Consider the following 26,663-nt stretch of genomic DNA (forward strand, 5'->3'; position numbering starts at 1 on the left):
TCCCATGTTTTAAACATGGGAACGAAAATGATCATCAGAAGTTTCCCTCGAAATTATTTGTTATCGGCAATATATTTTCCAGGGAAATAAAGCTTTCATTTCATAGGATATTTTGTTCCCGGGAAAGGAATTCCTAGGGAGATTCACGATCGCACAAAAAATTTCGATGGAAAAAATAATGACTTTGAGGGAAACACAATTCCCTCGAGATTCACGATATGTTATTTTCCTGTAATTGCGTTCAATTCTTTTCAATATTATTCAAGAAAACCGAACAGGTATTTTTTAACGATACAAGGTTCTCGTAACAAAATAATTTTAAATGCATAAATGTAAAAAATACTACAACATTTGCGTTTAAATTAACATAGGTACGTATACAAACAATTAATGACAATACATACTTGCAATCTTGCAAAACTCACTAAATACAGCACCTACACAGCACGTAGATACAATTAAAAATATAAGCGATGAGACAAATAAACTTAGATCCTTTCTACATTTTATTGTCTGTCAGACTCGTTTTAACAAAACAAACAATAAATTCGCGACTTTTCATGCATTGCATTTCTTTTGATTAATTTTTCGTTTTATTTTGTGTTCAACTGAAGGACCTTCATTTTTTAATGAGGTGTACAAAATAAATCATTTATAAAAGAGATCTCAAAAAGTCGTAACCTACACCTAACAACGAGTATCTATGTACCTCCTGTGTCACATAGATAGGGGAAAGGTGCGAACAGTGAGACAGTGCAAACAGTGAGAGAATCCATTTTTCTCTTTCCTGAAAATAAGCACAGTAACGCTAGTTTGGGTCAAAACGTTTATTTCCCCGTCTGCGTCTTTTAATTTTGTCCCGACTAATTTAAGGCTATCCATTTTTCTACACCGTAAAATATCACACAAAATCAGGTGAAAGTAGTTTTTGGAGTGTTATAAAAATATGCCTATATTCTCTCATGGAATTACAAAGAAGTGAATATTTTTCGAATAAAAATTCTTCACATAAACTGAATCTTTCATGAACGTTCACATAAATGTTTGCTTTTAACGATTTTACCATATTTTAAGTGACCAGTGATTACAATTTGTTTAAAGCTCGTTATCTAAAAAAAATTTACATTGATTATATTTGTTATATGTTGGCACAAAAGTGGCCTAACGTTTTTTCATTGCTTTTTTTAAGCTAAATTTACAGTTAATTGTCATTGTGTTTGTTTTAAATATTAATTCTGTTGGCAGCTTCTTAACTCAGGTCGTTCAAGTCCGGTTGTCATTGTGAAGGTTGGATTAGGGAAGGATGAGGCTTTCAACCACGATAGTGAGCTGACTCTGGATCAGCGTAGAAGCAGATGTTCTCTTCGTCGTTGGTTTGATATCAAATCCTCATCCAAAAGTTCTTTAGCTTTAAAGTACCGCTACAGCGCTGGTAAGGATGTCTTGACTGGTTTATGACTCTTGCTATTATTGGGTTTGGGTGGTTGGTCAGGTTCTGTAGGCATCTACTTGATTAGATAAGATATTTGTCGAGTTTTATAATTTTGGCTTCTTCATACAGTCTCTTCTTTCTGACGTGTTTACTGCGTATACTGTCGTAGTGAATGTCTGTACAGCAGAGGCGTACACTCCCTTGGGTCAAGCGGGGCGGTGCCCCGGGGCCCCCGACTGACCCCAGGGCCCCCACTGGGGACAATGCAGAGAAGGAAACTGTTAGGGAGATTCACGATCGCACAAAAAATTTCGATGGAAAAAATAATGACTTTGAGGGAAATACAATTCTCTCGAGATTCACGATATGTTATTTTCCTGTAATTGCGTTCAATTCTTTTCAATATTATTCAAGAAAACCGAACAGGTATTTTTTAACGATACAAGGTTCTCGTAACAAAATAATTTTAAATGCATAAATGTAAAAAATACTACAACATTTGCGTTTTAATTAACATAGGTACGTATACAAACAATTAATGACAATACATACTTGCAATCTTGCAAAACTCACTAAATGCAGCACCTACACAGCACGTAGATACAATTAAAAATATAAGCGATGAGACAAATAAACTTAGATCCTTTCTACATTTTATTGTCTGTCAGACTCGTTTTAACAAAACAAACAATAAATTCGCGACTTTTCATGCATTGCATTTCTTTTGATTAATTTTTCGTTTTATTTTGTGTTCAACTGAAGGACCTTCATTTTTTAATGAGGTGCACAAAATAAATCATTTATAAAAGAGATCTCAAAAAGTCGTAACGTTTATTTCCCCGTCTGCGTCTTTTAATTTTGTCCCGACTAAATTAAAGCTATCCATTTTTCTACACAAAATCAGGTGAAAGTAATTTTTGGAGTGTTATAAAAAGAGTGTATAACACAAAAAAATCTGGTTAGTGGACAGAACTTTTTTTTACACATGTATTATATTTATATGTTCTTTCATAAAAAAATATCATGTGATTATAGAATTCCTTCTCGTTTTTTGTTATTTTACATTTTTCCGAAAAATGACAAAAAGTAAACAGTGAGACATTATTAAAAAGCAAACAGTGAGACATAGATTTTTAAAAAAGCAAACAGTGAGACACAAGATTTAAGAAAAAATCTATTATTTTAGCATGACTTCAATATGATTTCGTAGTGTTTTTTCTTTCTTTTTTTTTTTGGCCTTTTCTTACAATTTTTGAAAAAAATGGGTTAAAGTAACATAAATTAATTAATTATATACTTGTCAATTACCTAATTATTTGACGTTTTCGTTAATTTTTTTTTCACCTAAGAATGTCTCACTGATCGCACCCTTTGCAAACAGTGGGACGTTTTGACATTTTTTACATTTTAGTCGAATGTGATGCTCTCATTCATTCTTTAACTACAAGTTTCTTTGCAACATTAAGATAAAATATGTCTTAAACTGACTTCAAAGTTTCGTTAAATTATCTTGAAAACATTCTAAGATATACCAATTTAAAAAAAGGGTGTCTCACTGTCCGCACCTCTCCCCTACTTTATTGTATGGGTGTACAGATAATGTACATACTCTTAACTGAATCAACAGTGTGAACATTTTTGAGTATTCTGTTGCACTGCGAATTGTATATATTATATAGTCCAGTCATTTTATACATTTGGAAATGCAAAATGACCGAGAAAGCTAAATTTAGGTTATGTTGTAAGGGATGCTTAAAAAACTTAACTTGAAGTTTTCGACCATGGTTTCCTATGAGCTTTTTCCGCAATAACTTTTTTGACAATAACTCGGCTATCCTTCGAGATACGAAAATTTTACAAGGAGCTTTTTGTAGCTTTTACCATGTTCTACAATGCATGAATTGTATTTTTTTTGGACAAAAATTACGACCTCCAGCCGGCCACAAAGTCGTTAGGCCGCACCCACCGCCAAGCAAGCCGCTTGTTCGGTTGTGAAAAAAAACAATCATTCATGTTTTTTTTAATGCCAAAAAAAAAATAATAAAAATACGAAATTGTAGGTCTGAACAGGGTCTACAAATTTGATCTTAATATTTTTTTTGGATATTCATCACCAAAAAATAGATAATGTCAAAAAACAAATCGAATATCGTAAATTTTTGACTTTATTTTATCGATATCTCGAAAACGGTTCATGATACGCAAAAAATGTGTATGCATGAATTGTAGAACATGGTAAAAGCTACAAAAGAGATCCTTGTAAAATTTTCGTATCTCGAAGGATAGCCGAGTTATTGTCAAAAAAGTTATTGCGGAAAAAGCTCATCAGAAATCTTGGTCGAAAACTTCAAGTTAAGCTTTTTTAAGCATTCCCTAACACATATCCAAAATTTAGCTTTCTCGGTCATTCACAGTCACCATTAAAATATAAGTAAGTAATGTTAGATACTATTATCCTGATTTTAAATTAAAAATTGTGGGAAAATATTCTCCTTTTCTTAATAATTTCATTTCAATTTTTAGTATTACTTTCCTCTTAAAACAGGATACAAATAATAAGTAAAGTCTTGTTCCAAAAGCATTTCAAAAATCTGATAAAAGTACATGCATATACATACTGGTAGGTATTATAAATTGCTTTTTAGAAATATTTGAAAACTTCTAAAAACTTAGTTTAAAAATAAAAAACCGTAAAAATCATTCAAGATATTTTAGAATCCATTCATTGAATTCATAGCTTTGGCATGAATCCACAATGACCCTTAAAAATCCATTGTTCCTACTTATATTTGTCCGTTCAATATCACGTTGAACGTAGCAAGGAGACAGCTCATTATTTCACAAAGAAAAATAAGATGCACTAGGACAACACGTAGTCAATAATAATAATTAAAACAAAAAAATAGAACACGTAAAAAATGTAGAGGAAAAAGAGATTATATTTGTTTTTGCATAACTGAACATTTTTTTTGATCATACCAAATGCTTTTTTCGAATAACGAGGTACATACATTCTTGTGTATCTTTTGTCTTTTTGGATTAACAATGAACTCATTCAATGCTATAAAATTGAGAAATAATGACAATAATGGAAGAATAATGAAGAAAAAATTAAGCACGATAGAACGCATGTTCGTTCTTCAGGAATTGTTTACTGATGAAATATAATAATACAAATTTGAATGCATGCAATGAAAACCTACCTACTTTGTACATTATTTTATAATCAATAATGCATAAGGCAGAGGAATGTGCCAAAAAGCTGGAGCGTGTAGGTTGGGTTAAGACAAGACAAAATTGAATCACCTTGTTGACTGCGATTCTACTCCCTAATGTAGGTTCTAGAATTTAGTTGAATAGGACCGAACTCAGAAAAAAATCAAAGAGGGTATTAGACGTATTCATGAAATGGTGCAAACCCTGGGTAAACCCGGTAAAATGTTTAATTCGGTAAACTAACTGTCAAACTCATACAAAATATTGATTATATTATTACCACTTTGCCACGTTTACCAGGTTCACCCAGAGTTTACAAAATACCCCTACTTACCTTTTTTAGGAGTACTTAGTTTTTTGGGTACTGTCTTTAAATTCTAACGAGAGTAATTCTTATACATATCTTATACGTGTCACATACATTTTTAGGTGAACGATTAATTCAGTACGCTAGTGAGAATCTAGTCACTGAAGTACTTATTCACCCTCAGTACAATACTCTGATACAATGCATGAGAAATTTACTAAGCAGTTTTACAAGGCACAGGCATGTTATACATGCAGGCTACACATTTTCTGGCAATGGTTCCTGGATACTACAGGTAATGTTTGATTTGTTCACAATAAAAACTGATATTTTTATAGACCGAAATCTTTTCAGGACGGAACCTTTTCGGTAGCTGATTTTTCAGAAGCATTTCAGGAGCATGACGTACAGAGGGTTTTGCGTGCCTATCCTGATACAATCACTATGAATATCCATTGTGCCGACAACGGATTGTGGAATACTCTACCAGAAAAATCTTTTGCAAGGTTGTGTAGAATTCGGATAAATCCAAATGATGTCCTGAGTACAAGTAACGAGAGTATAAATGCATTTATCGGTAAGTAAAGATTTTAGAAATCATATGAATCGGAAGGAATTTTGAAGATGAATGTTTTTTTTTAGATTATCTGGCCCCACTGATAACTCCGGCATCTTTAAGGGAGCTACTGCAAACGTCGGATGTAGTGGGGAATATTCGGTTCACCCATCCAACACTTTATGTCTTCCCAGGAGGTCAGGGTGATGCTGCTCTCTTTGGCATTAACGGATTTAATATGTTAGGTAGGAATACTTGTTTATTAATTTATATGAAGTTGTTTTGATGAAAAGAGTAAACTTAAAACTATTTTGCCTTTTCAGTTGATGGAGGTTTTAACAGAAAGGCTTGTTTCTGGGATTTCGCACGTCATCTTGACCGCCTGGATGCTGTTCTATTGACGCGTATTAATAATAGCAATATAAATGGAATGGCAGCCGTTGTTGAGCGCAAACGTGAATCACTTGTCTATCCCCAAATTGGGCATTTCTTTTGTAATATTCCTGATCGCAAGAGCTTGCCTAGCCCTGATGGTGACAAAGACAAGGATCCACTTTTGGTAGACTTATTTGAACGTGGTCACAATCTAGTCAGTGGTGTAAAATCTTTAGATTTAAAACCACAGACTTGTTATCGAAATTCGGAACCAATCAACCTTTACCACAAAGTGGGTCATGGTACATTGGATATGTATGTGATAAGTCCGTCTAAGGATTCAAAAGAAGTAAAAGACTTCTTACAAAAATGGAATGCAGGCGACCAAAAGCTTTTTGCAGCAAAGGACACCAGAGATTTTCAATTCCCATTACAGAATCTTGTGTCAATTTGTTCTTTATTGGTATGGCAGCCTGCAGATCCTGATGATACAATCACAAGAATTTTGTTTCCTGGGAGCACACCTGATTATAAAATTCAAGAAGGTTTAGAAAAATTGAAGCATCTGGAATTTATGAAATACTCGACTTGCACTGCCAAATCAATTGCTCCTGTTATTCAAACGGTTACAACTCGTAGAGTATTCAAATCCGGACCATTAGAAAAAGGCATTGCCGAACCTGTTGTTCCGTCCAAAACTGGAAAACCATTACAACTAGAAAGAGACGCTAATGTCGTTGAAGCACGAATAAAATCAACTTCTGTCCAACAACAGGAAGACAATAAAATAAAAGATACTACAATTGAAGCTGTAGAAAAGAAAATCGAGAGAGTATTGGATAAAGAGGAAGACAGTCATATTTCTAAGATAATTGATCAAGTTTCTAAGGATCTGGAACAGGATGGAAAAGATGAAGAAAAGAAAGACGATGAAGACAATAAGGAAGTCACTGAAAAGAAAGTGGAGGTCATGATAGTAAAGCCACAACAACAACAAACCGAACCAGCTTCTAAAGATGATGTTCATGAACAAATCAAACCAAAACCGAAGGCAAGAACTGAAAAGCCACGTGCCGAAGTGAAACCTGTCATTCGTTCACGAATTGACACAAAGCCCCCTAAATCTATGGAGAAAAAGATATTTAAGAAAGAAGATAGAAAAGCTTCTCCAACACACACTCCACGTAAGCAAGACGGTTTAACAAAACCTGCACAACCAATTAAAGAAAAAGAAATTAAGCCCAGAGTTATTTCAAGAGTGGCAAAATCAAGTCCTAGCAGTACACCTGCAAAGAGTGCTAAGGATGCAAACAACCGTAAAGTTTTAGAGTCTAAGCAGCACATTTCCAAAATTTCTACCACTCGTAGGGAAGCAACAAGAACAAGTAGCACGATTACTGATAAAAAAGAAACTAAAAAAACAGAGAGGAAGCCGATTTCTAGACGTCCTCGGGGAACTTCACCAACTAAAAGAGCTCCAGGAAGTCCAGTGAAAGTCATGAAACCAAGAACAGAATTGAAAAAGTCTCGATTAGACAAAGGTGGTACTACTGATTCTAGCTTGGTTTCAACACCTAGTGCAGATGAAGTACCTACAGCAAAAAAAATTCAAGACATGGTTACGTCCCAGGAATTAGATGCCGCCAAGCAACGCGAGCTTGATGATCTTAAAGAAGAACAAGAAGTGGTTCGTGAAATTGAAGCCGTTTTTAGTCGAGATGAAAAGAAAAGAAAAAGTGAACTTATATCAGATCATCGTGAAATTGCCAAACAAGACAGTACAACTGAAGCAGATGAAGATGAAGAGTATCTTATAATTGAAAAAGAGGAAATAGAACAATACACTGAAGACTCAGTTGTTGAACAGGAAAGTAGTATGACCAAAGAAGAGGAAATTCAGAAACATCAACGCGACTCACAAGAATCGGAGAAAAAACGAAAAAAGAGCGCCGAAGAGGAGATAGAAGCAGAAATTGCAAAGGCAGAAGCTGAAGAACGGAGAAATAGGCAGCAAGAAGAAGAAGAAGTGGATGAGGAGGAAGAAGCTGATGATGATGCTGACATTCAACCTGATTCTATTGAAGAAAAAGTAGACTTGACAACTCCAGAAAAAACAGAATTAAAAGCTGAAGTGCAAGAGATAATTTCCTCAGCAAAAGAAATAGTCAAAGCCAGAACTGAAGAAGTAACAGTTAAGACAGAAGAGCTATCATCACCTTCGCGAGAAGAAAAAGTTAGCAGTGCAAAGAAAACGTCTGACACTAAAGATGAACAGATTGAAAATGATGCAGCGAAAGAAATTAACTTGCAAGAAAGTCTTCCGGAAGAAAAGTTTTCTGCAACAATTGAATCGGGTGCAACAACAGCTCCAACATTGCCGGAAGATGAACGAATTCCACTTGATGAAATCAAAGAGGACTTAGTGATTGAAGAGAAGCACGTCAAGGAAGAAACGAAAGAAATCGAAGCAGTTCGCCTCCAACCAAAACCCTTGTTAGGTAAAGAAGGGCCTGCAGTTGCTCCTGACAGAGTTCTTCCACTTAAAATGACTTTTGAGACCCAACAAAATCTTATGCGCGATGTTGTTAAGACTCCAGATGAAGTTGCTGATCTTCCAATGCACGAAGAAGCAGATTTTGGGGTTTACGATGAAAAAGAAGTCCAAGACACGAATAAACCTCTCTCATTAAAAGAAGAAATCGCTGAAGAAGAAAAAGAGGTAGAAGAAAAAGAAAAAGAAGATACAGCAAAAGAAGCAATGTCAAAAGAACAAGAGGAACTGAAACATGAAATGGTTGAAGTAAAACCTGAACAAAAACTAGCTGCTGAAATTAAAGAAGAAAGTGACGAACAAGAAAAAAAGAAAACAGAAACAGGAACAGTTCTGGATCAGAGCAAAGTGACTAAACCACAAATTATACATGATCATGATCAACCAGAGACAAAATCTGAAAAACCTGAAGGTAGTTTAAGAAAAACTGAATTAAGTGATAAGAAACATATTACAAGTCCAGATGAAAAAGAACAGAGTGAAATGACTTCCGAGGATGAAATACCAGCGCAACTTCCAGCTGTTCGTGGAAAGGTAACTGAGCTGAAAGAAAAAGAAGATACAACATCTCTTGAAAGTCCTGCCACCATTGAGGAAGCAATTGAGGTAGAAATAGAACAGACATTGTTTGGAAAACAGATTTTTACCAAAGAAAAAGAAGCTTCCGTTGCCAAGAGTTTGCTTGAAGAATTGCAAATTGAATCTATAAAGGCAGAACAAGAGACACAAAAACTGCGATCACAAGTTGAAATAAGTGAACAGGTATCGGAAATTGAAGCAGTAATGATAGATTCAATAAAGAAAGAGAAAAATAAATTACCAAGTACAGATGCAGTACTAACAATGCAAATCCCACAGAAAGAACCTGTTGTCAGCACAGGTGATCTAAATCGAGAAACCACATTGGATACAATTGATAAAATATCTCCAATGAAAACATCGCCCCCAGAATCTGATGTAAGTCAAATTAATGAAACAGTAGAAGCTAAATTGGAACATGCAGCTAAAACATCTCCTACTCCGAGTCAAAAGGATGATAAATCTGGACTATCATCCATAGAACCATCAAGGCCAGAATCTGTTCAAAGTCAAGCTGATGAAGCAGAAGAACCCGCATTAGAACCTGCTGACAAAACTTCTCACAAGATTGAAAAATCTGCATCACCATCTGAGGAGACATCACGTCCAGATTCTGTTGCTAGTAAAACCGATGAAAAACCAGATGTATCACCGCTAGAGAAAGAATCACGTCGAGAATCTGTTGCAAGCAAGACCGATGAAAAGATAGATCCAGAAATTAAATCTGCTGACAAAACATCTCCACTAGCAAGTCAGAAGGATGAAAAATCTGCACCACCATCAAAAGATGCATCACGGCCACAATCAGTTGTAAGCCAAGCTGATGAAACAGAAGAACCCACATTAGAATCTGCATCACCATCTGAGGAGACATCACGTCCAGATTCTGTTGCTAGTAAGACCGATGCAAAACCAGATGTATCACCGCTAGAGAAAGAATTACGTCGCGAATCTGATGCAAGCGAGACCGATGAAAAGATAGAACCAGAAATGAAACCTGCTGACAAAACATCACCTCCAGCAAGTCACAAGGATGAAAAATCTACACCACCATCAAAAGAAGCATCACGGCCACAATCAGTTGTAAGCCAAGCTGAAACAGAAGAACCCACACTAGAATCTGCTGACAAAATTTCTCACGAGATTGAAAAATCTACATCACGTCGAGAATCTGTTGCCAGCAAGACCGATGCAAAGATAGAACCAGAAAAAAAATCTGCTGACAAAACATCTCCTCCAGCAAGTCAGAAAGATGAAAAATCTTCACCACCATCAAAAGAAGCATCACGGCCGGAATCAGTTGTTATCCAAGCTGATGAAGCAGAAGACCCCGCATTAGAATCTTCTGACAAAACTTCTCACAAGATTGAAAAATCTGCATCACCATCTGAGAGAACATCACGTCGAGAATCTGTTGCCAGCAAGACCAATGAAGAGATAGAACCAGAAAAAAAATCTGCTGACAAAACATCTCCTCCAGCAAGTCAGAAGGATGAAATATCTTCACCACCATCAATAGAAGCATCACGGCCGGAATCTGTTGTTAGCCAAGCTAATGAAGCAGAAGAACCCGCATTAGTATCTGCTGACAAAACTTCTCCCAAGATTAAAAAATCGGCATCACCATCTGAGCAAACATCAGGTCCAGATTCTGTTGCTAGTAAGACCGATGAAAAACCAGATGTGCCACCGCTAGAGAAAGAATTACGTGGAGAATCTGTTGTAAGCAAGACCGATGAAAAGATAGAACCAGAAATAAAATTAGCTGACAAAACATCTCCTCCAGCAAGTCAGAAGGATGAAAAATCTTCACCACCATCAAAAGAAGCATCAAGACCGGAATCAGTTGTAAGCCAAGATGATGTAGCAGAAGAATCCACATTAGAATCTAGTGACAAAACTTCTGACAAGATTGAAAAATCTGCATCACCATCTGAGGAGACATCACGTCCAGATTCTCGTGCTAGTAAGACTGATGAAAAGCCAGATCCCGAAATGAAACCTGCTGACAAAACATCACCTCCTGCAAGTAAGAAGGATGAAAAATCTTTACCACCATCAAAAGAAGTATCACGGCCAGAATCTGTTGCCAGTAAAACCGATGAAAAAATGGAACCCGAAATGAAATCTGACGGCAAAACATCACCTGCTTCAATTCAGAAAGATGAAAAATCCACACCACCATCAAAAGAAGCATCACGGCCAGAATCAGTTGTAAGCCAAGTTGATGAATCAAAAGAACCCACACTAGAATCTGCTGACAAAATTTCTCACAAGATTGAAAAATCTGCATCACCAGCTGAGGAAGCATCACGTCGAGAATCTGTTGCCAGTAAGACCGATGAAAAGCCAGATCCTGAAATGAAACCTGCTGACAAAACATCACCTCCTGCAAGTCAAAAGGATGAAAAATCTTTACCACCATCAAAAAAAGCATCACGGCCAGAATCTGTTGCCAGTAAAACCGATGAAAAAATAGAACCTGAAATAAAATCTGACGGAAAAACATCACCTGCTTCAAGCCAGAGAGATGAAGAATCAACACCACCATCAAAGGAAGCATCAAGGCCAGAATCTGTTGTAAGTCAAACTGATGGAACAGAAGAACCCACACTAGAATCTACTGACAAAACTTCTCAAGAGATTGAAAAATCTGCATTACCATCTGAGGAAAAAGCACGCCCAGCATTTGCTGCCAGTAAGACCAATGAAAAACCAGATCACGAAATGAAACCTGCTGACAAAACATCACCTCCTGCAAGTCAGAAGGATGCAAAATCAACACCATCATCCACAGAAGCATCACGCCCAGAATCTGTTGCCAGCAGAACCGATGAAAAAGTAGAACCCGAAATGAAATCTGACGGCAAAACATCACCTGCTTCAAGTCAGAAAGATGACAAATCCACACCACCATCAAAAGAAGCATCACGACCGGAATCAGTTGTAAGCCAAGCTGATGAATCAAAAGAACCCACACTAGAATCTGCTGACGAAATTTCTCCCAAAATTGAAAAATCTGCATCGCCATCTGATGAAACATCAAGTCGAGAATCTGTAGCCAGCAGAACTGATGATAAAGTAGAACCCGAAATGATATCTGACGGCAAAACATCACCTGCTTCAAGTCAGAAGGATGAAAAATCCACACCACCATCAAAAGAAGCACCACGACCGGAATCAGTTGTAAGCCAAGCTTATGAAACAGAAGCACCCACACTAGAATCTGCTGACAAAACTTCTCACAAGATTGAAAAATCTGCATCACCATCTGAGGAGACATCACGTCCAGATTCTGTTGCTAGTAAGACCGATGAAAAACCAGATGTATCACCGCTAGAGAAAGAATTACGTCGAGAATCTGTTGCAAGCAAGACCGATGAAAAGAAAGAACCAGAAAAAAAATCTGCTGACAAAACATCTCCACTTGCAAGTCCGAAGGATGAAAAATCTACATCACCATCAAGAGAAGCATCACGGCCAGAATCAGTGGCAAGCCAAGCTGATGAATCAAAAGAACACACACTAGAATCTGCTGACAAAATTTCTCAAAAGATTGAAAAATCTGCATCGCCATCTGAGGAAGCATCACGGCGAGAATCTGTTGCTAGCAAGACCGATGAAAAAGTAGAACCTGAAATGAAATCTGACGACAAAACATCATCTGCTTCAATTCGGAAAGATGAAAAATCCACACCACCATCAAAAGAAGCATCACGGCCAGAATCAGTTGCAAGCCAAGCTGATGAATCAAAAGAACACACACTAGAATCTGCTGACAAAATTTCTCAAAAGATTGAAAAATCTGCATCACCAGCTGAGGAAGCATCACGTCGAGAATCTGTTGCCAGTAAGACCGATGAAAAGCCAGATCCCGAAATGAAACCTGCTGACAAAACATCACCTCCTGCAAGTCAAAAGGATGAAAAATCTTTACCACCATCAAAAGAAGCATCACGGCCAGAATCAGTTGCAAGCCAAGCTGATGAATCAAAAGAACACACACTAGAATCTGCTGACAAAATTTCTCAAAAGATTGAAAAATCTGCATCGCCATCTGAGGAAGCATCACGGCGAGAATCTGTTGCTAGCAAGACTGATGAAAAAGTAGAACCTGAAATAAAACCTGCTGACAAAACATCACCTCCTGCAAGTCAGAAGGATGCAAAATCAACACCATCATCCACAGAAGCATCACGCCCAGAATCTGTTGCCAGCAGAACCGATGAAAAAGTAGAACCCGAAATGAAATCTGACGGCAAAACATCACCTGCTTCAAGTCAGAAAGATGACAAATCCACACCACCATCAAAAGAAGCATCACGACCGGAATCAGTTGTAAGCCAAGCTGATGAATCAAAAGAACCCACACTAGAATCTGCAGACGAAATTTCTCCCAAAATTAAAAAATCTGCATCACCATCTGAGGAAACATCACGTCGAGAATCTGTCGCCAGCAGAACTGATGACAAAGTAGAACCCGAAATAAAATCTGACGGCAAAACATTCCCTGCTTCAAGTCAGAAGGATGAAAAATCCACACCACCATCAAAAGAAGCATCACGACCGGAATCAGTTGTAAGCCAAGCTTATGAAATAGAATCTGCTGACAAAACTTCTCACAAGATTGAAAAATCTGCATCACCATCTGAGGAAACATCAGGTCTAGATTCTGTTGCTAGTAAGACCGATGAAAAACCAGATGTATCACCGCTAGAGAAAGAATCACGTCGAGAATCTGTTGCAAGCAAGACCGATGAAAAGATAGAACCAGAAATAAAATCTGCTGACAAAACATCTCCACTTGCAAGTCCGAAGGATGAAAAATCTACACCACCATCAAGAGAAGCATCACGGCCAGAATCTGTTGTAAGCCAAGCTGAGGTAAAAGAAGCACAGACCAAAAAAACTGAAAAATCTGAGGAAGCATCACGTCCAGAATCTGTTGCCAGTAAAACTGATGAAGAAGAAGAAAACAAAATGAAATCTGCTGACAAAACATCAACTCCTGGAAGTGAGAAGGGTGAAAAATACTTACCACAATCACAAGAAGCATCACGGCAAGAATCTGTTGTAAGCCAAGCTGAGGACAAAGAAGCAACAAGCCAAATTATAAAATCTGCATCACGACCTGAGGAAATATCACGTCCACAATCTGTTGCTAGTGAGACTGCAGAAAAATTAGAACCTGAAATTGAATCTGCTGACATAACATCAACTCCTGCAAGTGAGAAGGGTGAAAAGTCTACACCACGATCAAAAGAAACATCACGTCCAGAATCTGTTGCCAGTAAAACTGATGAAGAAGTAGAACCCGAAATGAAATCTGCTGACACAACATCAACTCCTGCAAGTGAGAAGGATGAAAAGTCTACACCAACATCAAAAGAAACATCACGTCCAGAATCTGTTGCCAGTAAAACTGATGAAAATTTAGAACCTGAGAAGAAATCTACTGACTTAACATCAACTCTTTCAACTGAGAAGGATCAAAAGTCTACACCACGATCGAAAGTAACATCACGTCCAGAATCTGTGTCCAGTAAGACTGATAAAAAAGAAGAATCTGAAATGAAATCTTCTGACATAACATCAACTCCTGTAAGTGAAAAGGATGAAAAGTCTCCACCACCATCAAAAGAAGCATCCCGGCCAGAATCTGCTGTAAGCCAAGCTGAGGACGCAGAAATGCCAAGCCAAAAAGTTGTAAAATCTGCATCACAACCTGAGGAACCATCACGTCCACAATCTGTTGCTAGTAAGACTGATGAAAAAGTAGAATCTGAAATGAAAACTGCTGACATAACTTCAACTCCTGCAAGTGAGAAGGGTGAAATGTGTACACCACCATCAAGCCAAGCTGAGGACACCGAAGCAACAAGCCAAAAAATTGAAAAATCTGCATCACAACCTGAGGAGTCATCACGTCCACAATCTGTTGCTAATAAGACTGATGAAAAAGTAGAATCTGAAATGAAAACTGCTGACATAACTTCAACTCCTGCAAGTGAGAAGGGTGAAATGTCTACACCACCATCAAGCCAAGCTGAGGACACCGAAGCAACAAGCCAAAAAATTGAAAAATCTGCATCACAACCTGAGGAGTCATCACGTCCACAATCTGTTGCTAGTAAGACTGATGAAAAAGTAGAATCTGAAATGAAAACTGCTGACATAACTTCAACTCCTGCAAGTGAGAAGGGTGAAATGTCTACACCACCATCAAGCCAAGCTGAGGACACCGAAGCAACAAGCCAAAAAATTGAAAAATCTGCATCACAACCTGAGGAGTCATCACGTCCACAATCTGTTGCTAGTAAGACTGATGAAAAAGTAGAACCTGAAATGAAAACTGCTGACATAACTTCAACTCCTGCAAGTGAGAAGGGTGAAAAGTCTACACCACCATCAAAAGAACCATCACGTCCTGAATCTGTTGCCAGTAAAATTGATGAAGAAGTAGAACCTGCAATTAAATCTGCTGACACAACATTTACTCCTGCAATTGAGAAGGATGAAAAGTCTACACCACCATCAAAAGAAACATCACGTCCAGAATCTGTGTCCAGTAAGACTGATGAAAAGGTAGCACCTGAAATGAAATCTACTGACATAGCACCAACTCCTGCAAGTGAGAAGAGTGAAAAGTCTACACCACCATCAAAAGAAGCTTCAAGGCCAGAATCTGTTGTAAGCCAGGCTGAGGACACAGAAGCACCGAGTCAAAAAATTGAAAAATCGGCATCAGAACCTGAGGAACCATCACGCCCAGAATCTGTTGCTAGTAAGACTGCAGAAAAAGTAGAACCTGAAATTGAATCAGCTGACATAACATCAACTCCTGCAAGTGAGAAGGGTGAAAAGTCTCCACCGCCATCTAGAGAAGCATCACGTCCAGAATCTGTTGCAAGTAAAACTGATGAAGAAGTAAAACCGGAAATGAAATCTGCTGACATAACATTTACTCCTGCAATTGAGAAGGATGAAAAGTCTACAGCACCATCAAAAGAAACATCACGTCCAGAATCTGTGGCCAGTAAGACTGATGAAATAGTAGAACCTGAAATAAAATCTGCTGACATAACTTCAACTCCTGCAAGTGAGAAGGATGAAAAGTCATCACCACCATCAAAAGAAGCATCAAGGCCAGAATCAGTTGTAAGCCATTCTGAGGACACAGAAGCACAGAGTCAAAAAATTGAAAAATCGGCATCAGAACCTAAGGAACCTTCACGCCTAGGATCTGTTTCAAGTAAAACTGATGAAGAAGTAGAACCCGAAATGAAATCTGCTGACATCACATCAACTCCTGCAACTGAGAAGGATGAAAAGTCTACACCACCATCAAAAGAAGCATCACGTCCTGAATCTGTTGCCAGTAAAACTGATGAAGAAGTAGAACCGGAAATAAAATCTGCTGACACAACATCAACTCCTGCAAGTGAGAAGGGTGAAAAGTCTCCACCGCCATCTAGAGAAGCATCACGTACAGAATCTGTTGCTAGTAAAACTGATGAAGAAGTAAAACCTGAAATGAAATCTGCTGACATAACATCAACTCCTGCAACTGAGAAGGATGAAAAGTCTACAACACCATCAAAAGAAACATCACGTCCAGAATCTGTTGTTAGCCTGGCTGAGGACACAGAAGCACCGAGTCAAAAAATTGAAAAATCTGCATCAGAACCTGAGGAACCATCACGCCCAGAATCTGTGGCTAGTAAGACTGATGAAATAGTAGAACCTGAAATGAAATCTTCTGACATAACTGCAATTCCTGCATGTGAGAAGGGTGAAAAGTCTCCACGGCCATCTAGAGAAGCATCACGTCCAAAATCTGTTGCAAGTAAAACTGATGAAGAAGTAAAACCGGAAATGAAATCTGCTGACATAACATCAACTCCTGCAACTGAGAAGGATGAAAAGTCTACAGCACCATCAAAAGAAACATCACGTCCAGAATCTGTGGCCAGTAAGACTGATGAAATAGTAGAACCTGAAATAAAATCTGTTGACATAACTTCAACTCCTGCAAGTGAGAAGGATGAAAAGTCTTCACCACCATCAAAAGAAGCATCAAGGCCAGAATCAGTTGTAAGCCAAGCAGAGGACACAGAAGCACAGAATCAAAAAATTGAAAAATCGGCATCAGAACCTGAGGAACCATCACGCCCAGAATCTGTTGCTAGTAAGACTGCAGAAAAAGTAGAACCTGAAATTGAATCTGCTGACATAACATCAACTCCTGCAAGTGAGAAGGGTGAAAAGTCTCCACCGCCATCTAGAGAAGCATCACGTCCAGAATCTGTTGCAAGTAAAACTGATGAAGAAGTAAAACCGGAAATGAAATCTGCTGACATAACATCAACTCCTGCAACTGAGAAGGATGAAAAGTCTACACCACCATCAAAAGAAACATCACGTCCAGAATCTCTTGCCAGTAAGACTGATGAAAAAGTAGAACCTGAAATAAAATCTGCTGACATAACTTCAAATCCTGCAAGTGAGAAGGGTGAAAAGTCTACACCACCATCTAGAGAAGCATCACGTCCTGAATCTGTTGCCAGTAAAACTGATGAAGAAGAAGAACCCGAAATGAAATCTGCTGACACAACATCAACTCCTGCAACTGAGAAGGGTGAAAAGTCTACACCACCATCAAAAGAAACATCACGTCCAGAATCTGTTGAAAGTAAGACTGATGAAAAAGTAGAACCCGAAATAAAATCTGCTGACATAACTTCAACTCCTGCAAGTGAGAAGGGTGAAAAGTCTACACCACCATCTAAAGAAGCATCACGTCCTGAATCTGTTTCTAGTAAAACTGATGAAGAAGTAGAACCCGAAATGAAGTCTGCTGACACAACATCAACTCCTGCAACTGAGAAGGATGAAAAGTCTACACCACCATCAAAAGAAGCATCACGTCCTGAATCTGTTGCCAGTAAAACTGATGAAGAAGTAGAACCCGAAATGAAATCTGCTGACACAACATCAACTCCTGCAACTGAGAAGGATGAAAAGTCTACACCACCATCAAAAGAAGCATCACATCCAGAATCTGTGTCCAGTAAGACTGATGAAAAAGTAGAACCTGAAATGAAATCTGCTGACATAACTTCAACTCCTGCAAGTGAGAAGGGTGAAAAGTCTACACCACCATCAAAAGAAGCATCAATTCCAGAATCAGTTGTAAGCCAGGCTGAGGACACAGAAGCACAGAGTCAAAAAATTGAAAAATCGGCATCAGAACCTGAGAAATCATCACGCCCAGAATCTGTTGCTAGTAAGACTGCAGAAAAAGTAGAACCTGAAATTGAATCAGCTGACATAACATCAACTCCTGCAAGTGAGGAAGGTGAAAAGTCTACACCACCATCAAAAGAAGCATCACGTCCAGAATCTGTTGCAAGTAAAACTGATGAAGAAGTAAAACCGGAAATGAAATCTTCTGACATACCATCAACTCCTGCAACTGAGAAGGATGAAAAGTCTACACCACCATCAAAAGAATCATCACGTCCAGAATCTGTGGCCAGTAAGACTGGTGAAAAAGTAGAGCCTGAAATGAAATCTACTGACATAGCAACAACTCCTGCGAAAAAGAAGAGTGAAAAGTCTACACCACCATCAAAAGAACCTGAGGAACCATCACGCCCAGAATACGTTGCTAGTAAGACTGCAGAAAAAGTAGAACCTGAAATGGAATCTGCTGACATAACATCAACTCCTGTAAGTGAGAAGGGTGAAAAGTCTACACCACCGTCAAAAGAAGCATCACGTCCAGAATCTGTTTCAAGTAAAACTGATGAAGAAGTAGAACCGGAAATGAAATCTGCTGACATAACATCAACTCCTGCAACTGAGAAGGATGAAAAGTCTACACCACCATCAAAAGAAACATCACGTCCAGAATCTGTGGCCAGTAAGACTGATGAAAAAGTAAAATCTGAAATGAAATCTACTGACATAGCATCAACTCCTGCAAGTGAGAAAGGTGAAAAGTCTACACCACCATCAAAAGAAGCATCCCGGCCAGAATCTGTTGTTAGCCTGGCTGAGGACACAGAAGCACCGAGTCAAAAAATTGAAAAATCTGCATCAGAACCTGAGGAACCATCACGCCCAGAATCTGTTGCTAGTAAGACTGCTGAAAAAGGAGAAGTTGAAATGATATCTGCTGACATAGCATCAACTCCTACAAATGAGAAGGAAGAAAAATCTAAACTTCCATCAGAAGAAGCATCCAGGCCAGAATCTGTTGTAAGTCAAGCTGAAGACACAGAACCACAGAGTCAAAAAATTGAAAAATGCGCATCAGAACCTGAGGAACCATCACGACCAGAATCTGTAGCTAGCAAGACTGCTGCAAAAGGAGAAATTGAAATGATATCTGCTGACATAGCATCAACTCCTGCAAGTGAGAATAATGAACAATCTAAACCACTATCAGAAAAAGCCTCCCGGTCAGAATCTGTTGTAAGTCAACCTGAAGACACAGAAGCACCGAGTCAAAAAATTGAAAAATCTGCATCACAACCTGAGGAAGCATCACGTCCAGAATCTGTTGCCAGTAAAACCGATGAAGAAGAAGAAACTAAAATAAAATCTGCTGACAAAACATCAACTCCTGCAAGTGAGAAGGATGAAAAATCCTTACCACCATCACAAGAAGCATCACGGCCAGAATCTGTTGTAAGCCAAGCTGAGGACAAAGAAGACACAAGCCAAAAAATTATAAAATCTGCATCACAGCCTGAGGAACCATCACGTCCAGAATCTGTTGCCAGTAAAACTGATGAAGAAGTAGAAACTAAAATAAAATCTGCTGACAAAACATCAACTCCTGCAAGGGAGAAGGATGAAAAATCTACACCACCATCAAGAGAAGCATCACGGCCAGAATCTGTTGTAGGTCAACCAGAGGAAACAGAAGCACCAGGTGAAAAAATTGAAAAATCTGCATCACAGCTTGCGAAAGCATCATGTCCAGAATCTGTTGTTAGCCAAGCTGATGCAACAGACGAACCCCCACTAGAATCTGCTGAAAAAGCGTCTAACAATATTGAAAAATCTGTATCACCATCAGAGGAAGCAGACCCGGACTCTGTTGCCAGTAAAACTGATGAAAAAGTAAAACTCGAAATAAAGTCTACTGACGAAACATCTCCGCAAAGTCATCAAGAAGAAAAGTCTTTGTCACCATCAAAAGAAGAATCGCGGCCAGAATCTGTTGCCAGTAGGACCGAGGAAAAAGTAGAAGTCGAAATCAAATCATCTGGCAAGACATCACCTCCTGCAAGTCAGAGTGATGAAAAATCTTTACCACTATCAAAAGAGTCATCACGGCCAGAATCTGTTGTAAGTCAAGCTGAGGAAGCAGAAACATCAAGTGAACAAATTGAAAAATCTGCATCACAACCTGAGGAAGCACCAGTTCCAGAATATGTTGCCATTAAGACGGATGATAAATTAGAACTCGAATTGAAATCTGCTGACAAAACATCAACTCCAAGTCAGAAGGAAGAAAAATCTACAGCACCATCAACAGACGCATCACGACCGGAATCTGTTGTTAGCCAAGCTGATGCAACTGAAGATCCCACACTAGAATCCGCTGGCAAAACGTCTCAAAAGATTGATAAATCTCCATCACCATCTGAGGAAGCATCACGGCGAGAATCTGTTGCCAGCAAGACCGATGAAAAAGTAGAACCTGAAATGAAATCTGACGGCAAAACATCACCTGCTTCAAGTCAGAAAGATGAAAAATCCACATCACCATCAAAAGAAGCATCACGGCCAGAATCTGTTGTTAGCCAAGCTGATGCAACAGACGAACCCCCACTAGAATCTGCTGAAAAAGCGTCTAACAATATTGAAAAATCTGTATCACCATCAGAGGAAGCAGACCCGGACTCTGTTGCCAGTAAAACTGATGAAAAAGTAAAACTCGAAATAAAGTCTACTGACGAAACATCTCCTCAAAGTCATCAAGAAGAAAAGTCTTTGTCACCATCAAAAGAAGAATCGCGGCCAGAATCTGTTGCCAGTAGGACTAAGGAAAAAGTAGAAGTCGAAATCAAATCATCTGGCAAGACATCACCTCCTGCAAGTCAGAAGGATGAAAAATCTTTACCACTATCAAAAGAATCATCACTGCCAGAATCTGTTGTAAGTCAAGCTGAGGAAACAGAAACACCAAGTGAAAAATTTGAAAAATCTGCATCACAACCTGAGGAAGCACCAGTTCCAGAATCTGTTCCCATTAAGACGGATGATAAATTAGAACTCCAATTGAAATCTGCTGACAAAACATCAACTCCAAGTCAGAAGGATGAAAAATCTACAGCACCATCAACAGACGCATCACGACCAGAATCTGTTGTTAGCCAAGCTGATGCAACTGAAGATCCCACACTAGAATCCGCTGGCAAAACGTCTCAAAAGATTGATAAATCTCCATCACCATCTGAGGAAGCATCACATCGAGAATCTGTTGCCAGCAAGACCGATGAAAAAGTAGAACCTGAAATGAAATCTGACGGCCAAACATCACCTGCTTCAAGTCAGAAAGATGAAAAATCCACACCACCATCAAAGGAAGCATCACGACCGGAATCTGTTGTAAGCCAAGCTGATGAATCAAAAGAACCCACACTAACATCTGCTGACGAAATTTCTCACAAGATTAAAAAATCTGCATCGCCATCTGAGGAAGCATCACGTCGAGAATCTATCGCTAGTAGAACTGATGACAAAGTAGAACCCGAAATGAAATCTGACGGCAAAACATCACCTGCTTCAAGTCAGAAAGATGAAAAATCTACACCACCATCAAAAGAAGCATCACGGCCACAATCAGTTGTAAGCCAAGCTGATGAATCAAAAGAACCCACGCTAGAATATGCTGACGAAATTTCTCACAAGATTGAAAAATCTGCATCACCAGCTGAGGAAGAATCACGTCCAGAATCTGTTGCCAGTAAGACCGATGAAAAAGTTGAAACCGAAACGAAATCTGCTGACAAAACATCACCTCACGCAAGTGTTAAGGATGAACAATTTGCACCACCATCAAAAGAAACATTGCGGCCAGAATCTGTTGTTAGCCAAACCGATGAGACAATATTGCTGACTGAATCTGTTTCCAGTAAAACGGAGGAAACTGTTGAACTCGTTATGGAATCTGTCTACAAAACAGATGGAAAATCTGCACTACCGTCTAAATTGGAAGAGTTTTCAACCGCATCTTCACCCATTGATAAAGCTTTACCAACTGAATTCCATGTTCTCTCAAAAACAGACAAAGAAAGTTTTGAACTTCACCTTCAACAACAAATTAAACCAGAAATCTCGTCGCTGGATACGACATCTAGTCCAGTTGATTTTGCTCAGCAATTCAATGGAACTACAAAACTTGAGAAAAGTATGAGTTCGAGTATTTCAGTATTTGGAGAAAAAGCGGAGGTATCACTCGAAACTGTTTCGTCTCCAATCGATGTTGTTATAACATCATTGGAATCCGATAAGCAATTTGCATCAGGCGAAATTTTAGAAGAGGTTGTTGAAAGTCTAAAGTCTGACATTCAACAAGCCGTAAAAATTTCTTCATCAATTTGTGACGACCTTAAGCAAATGGCTGTAACAGTAGAGACTATTGCTGAAGATTCTGCTACCACTGTACAAAAAGACACTGCGCCAAGTGATGAGATGGATGCACAAATTACAGAAAAGATTGAAAAAGAAACTGTATCAGAAACCATAGAAGCTATGAAAGTGTCTTATGAAGTCAAAAGTTTCCATACGGAATTACGAGAAACTCATATAACTACTGTGGATTCTCCTGCTCTAGATGAAATAATATTGCATGACATCAAAGAAGAAGATGAAGAACATCGATCTTCACCACCTAGAGAATCTAGAGAAACAGTATCTGTTAAGACACCAACTGCACCTTCTGTGCAGGCAAAACGACCAATTTCACCAAGGGAAGAAGAAGTAGCCAAAATTGTCCTCAATGTGGCTGAAGTCTTAAAGTCAGAGAAATCTATTACAGAAATCATACCAGATTTCAACGAGAAGGAACTGGAGGAAAAACTTTTGAAAACTAAAGAGGAAGATGCTGCCACAGTTCAAAGAATGCTCGTCACAGCAAGTAGTGAGGATGGAGGTGAACAAATGGAAATATGTCCTACGGGATCGATTGTATTCACTCCTAGTATAACGTCTGAAATTTTTTCTGAAAAAATGTCTCCTGAGGAATCGAAGAACCTAGAAACTGACGTGAAAACTGATGAACAAATTGTAAAATCCGATTCTGAAAAATCATCTCCTGACGTTAAATCTGGCCCTATTTCACTCGAAGAAAAGGACAAAATTGAAATTTCTGAAAAGGTACAAATGGGCAAAATAATACAAGCACCTCTGGATCGAAAAGAATCAACAAGTAGTTTTAGTGAATACCAATCTGAATTGAGAAGAGAATCAGCATTCAGTAACTTAAGTGAAAAGGATTTGACGAGGGATGAGAGTACATATGATGAAAGACCTGATTCGGCTGCCAGTCATGAATTTGATAAATATTCACCTGAACAGGTTGATGAAATTGAACAAACTCCAGAAAAAACTTTAAAATACCAGAAATATTCTAGTATTCCAACAGCAATTACTGATACTCAAAAGACCGTAGAAGCGGAAAGAAAAATGGTATCACTGGATAATCAGTCTGAGTCATCAATATCTGATACATACAAGACAATTGTAACATCTACAAAAACCATATCCGCTTCTTCAAAAAGCACTTCAGTTGAAGAAGCTAAAGAACACGTTATATCATCTTCAGTAATAACAAGTATAAATAAAAGTGGAGGTGATGACCAAATTGATGAAGATTCACCTGAAAAAGTTACCATGAAAACCAAAACCATCACAATAAGTGACAAGGCTGGAGAAGAATTGACAGAATCAATTCAAAAACAAAAATCAAAACTAATCAAAACAGGTTTTAGTAGTGAACAACAACAACGGGAAATTTCATCGGCCGAACATAGCAGTCTTTTTTCAAAAGAAGAATCCACTTCCAGGTCTAAGGCTGAAGACGTACTATTAAAAACTATCATTTCAGAGAGTGTGACAATTAATGAAGATTCATCATATATATCAGAAGCATCAGAATCGAAATCTCGCACTGAGGAAATATTCACAGCAAAACAATTATCCGCTACTAAGTCTGAAGAACAAGACAAGACTTCAACTGCTTCCCATCAGTCCTCGACCACCCAAATTGACTCCACAGTTAGCGGAACTCTTTCAAAGGGAAAAGCAACATCAGCTAAGGAATCTATAATGGTAAAAAGTGAGCAAAGTTCAGGACCTCAAATTACGCTTGTTACATCAGATTCCCAAGAATCTTCAGCAAATGTTCACAAATTAGACTCATCTTCCAAGTCGGAAGTTAGTGCAAATCAGGCATCAAATCTGTCAAATTTAAGCACAATCAGTGTCACCACTCAAAAAATTGATTTATTAGATACTGAAGAAATGATTAACGAAAAACATTCAACCATAGAAAATGTGTCAGATATAACTGTGCACTCAAAGGAAATTTCACGCAGAGAATCAACTTTAAGTCACAGTAGTGAGGGCCGGCAAACCTGTTCTTTGAGTGATCAAGAAAATGAAGAAAACGATGATGATGACATTTTAAATATAAAAGAAGCACGTTCAAAATCTATTGCAACAATTATGATGACAAGTATTTATAAGCCTTCGGAAGAAAGTCAAGAATTTGATACATTAGAAGAAGAAGAATCATTTGAAGAAATAAGTCAAGAATTGTCTCATCTTTCTAAAACGAAAATAAAAAGCTACCAAACTGCTCAGAGTAAAATAGGTAAAGAATCATCTTTAAGTGAATTAAAGCATATAGACACAACAACATTCAGTACTACTCTAAAAGAAGATGCATCTCCAGAAGATACACTGGATAGGAAAACACCACCAACTGCACCCGTTAGTCCAGGTATTAAATCAACAGTCACTTCAGAACAAAAAGATACTGTTCACCTGAGTAGCCTGACTACAGTACAATATAGTGACAAAAGCGGTGTATCTATACCATCCTCTCCAAAAGATGTTTCTGGAAAATCAAGTCCAGGTGCCTTAACATCAGAAAGTCATTCTATTCCCACTCCAGCAGGTGAGGATTCACTCACAGAAACTCCCGAATCTTCACCAAAACCAACATCTCCATTTCCCAGAGTAGCCAATGAAGATATTCATACACCCGCCAACTTTGGTGTAGTTGAAGTGGCAAAAACTTCTGCTCCTGACTTGTCTGAACTAGAATCCTTAGAAAAATTATCACAGAGTGCAAGCACGGAAAAAGTCATAACAACAACAATCACAACCGTTACCAAAGTAATTTCCAGTGATGGAAAAGAAATTGTAACAGAAGAAAAGACTATTACCACAACTGACACCAGTGAACCAGCTAGTGAGAAAGTTACAGTCACAACAACAAGAACAACCAGCGAGAGTGACAAAGTACCATTGCAACCAAAAGAACTAGCAATGTTAAGATCAGAGTTTCGCAGCTCAACCCCTGGAAGCGAAGATGAACGACCTTATAGTGACGACGAAATTCCACCCTCACCTAGAAGTGTTGCATCTTCTCAAGCACACAGCTATGAACTACAAAGATCAAGCTCAGGTATAAGTAAAAAATCTGATCTAGACATCGATGAAAGCCAGGATGACATTCCGCCACAATACGGTAGTGAAGAACACTCATCCGCTCTCTCAATAACAATGGCACACAAAATTGTAGATCCAATGAGCACATCATTCTACGGAGCCCTTCCAGACTCATTTGGACCACTTACAGCAAGCACAGTAGCAACTGATAAATCAGATCCTATTCCAATCATAACACCAAGAACTATTGCAAGCAGAACCTTCACAGACTCTCCAGCTAGTCAATCTTCGGGAAGCGAAGGTGCCAGCCAAACTTGGTTATCCCGCCAAAGTGGTGACCACAAATTCCTAGACGAAGCTGACTTAGATTTTGAAAAAGCGCTAGAAGCACACCGACAAGTTCGTGGAACTGAAGTTATGTCTACTGTCACAGCCAAATACTCATACTCGCCATCGAAGTCTACAATCGAAGAGACTATTACCAAACCCAAATTTCCACTAGGTGATATTCAAAAACCAAAAGGTGCCGAGGGAGCATCTTCTCACTCAACAGATGAAGAGAAAAAAGACCAAACAGCAACTGAGTCCAAAGACCCTTTGAAAGAATGGGGTAAGCCTTTGGGCCTGCCATCACCTGCACCTATCCCAACTGAAAATGATGTTCGAACCACACCAAAGAAAGAACGTCGCATGGTGGCTGCAAAAACAAAGCTCAACAATGAGAAAAATCTGAGAAAGCGTGCAGAATCACCAAGTAAAAGCAGAAAATCCAGCCCAGTTTATGTGGACTTGACATACGTTCCACACAATGGAAATTCATATTATTCTCATGTAGAATTCTTTAAACGTGTGCGTGCTCGTTATTATGTATTTTCTGGAACTGAACCTAGCCGAGAGGTTTATAATGCACTACTCGAGGCTAAGCAAACATGGGAAGATAAAGATTTAG

General features: G+C 38.5%; 1 protein-coding gene across 4 annotated transcripts in view; it reads left to right on the forward strand.

Moving 5' to 3' along the window:
• The window catches only part of LOC129918882 (microtubule-associated protein futsch), an 82,634-nt gene that overhangs the window by 52,478 nt on the left and 3,493 nt on the right, over nucleotides 1–26,663 (forward strand). For all 4 annotated transcript variants that reach the window (XM_055999628.1, XM_055999631.1, XM_055999629.1 and 1 more), the window contains exons 4-7: nucleotides 5,078–5,250; nucleotides 5,310–5,532; nucleotides 5,598–5,756; nucleotides 5,835–26,663. In XM_055999628.1, the coding sequence (XP_055855603.1) occupies nucleotides 5,078–5,250; nucleotides 5,310–5,532; nucleotides 5,598–5,756; nucleotides 5,835–26,663 (21,384 nt within the window). The remainder of the gene's footprint in view (nucleotides 1–5,077; nucleotides 5,251–5,309; nucleotides 5,533–5,597; nucleotides 5,757–5,834) is intronic.

This window comes from Episyrphus balteatus, chromosome 4, assembly GCF_945859705.1.
Source record: "Episyrphus balteatus chromosome 4, idEpiBalt1.1, whole genome shotgun sequence".
Taxonomy (NCBI): domain Eukaryota; kingdom Metazoa; phylum Arthropoda; class Insecta; order Diptera; family Syrphidae; genus Episyrphus; species Episyrphus balteatus.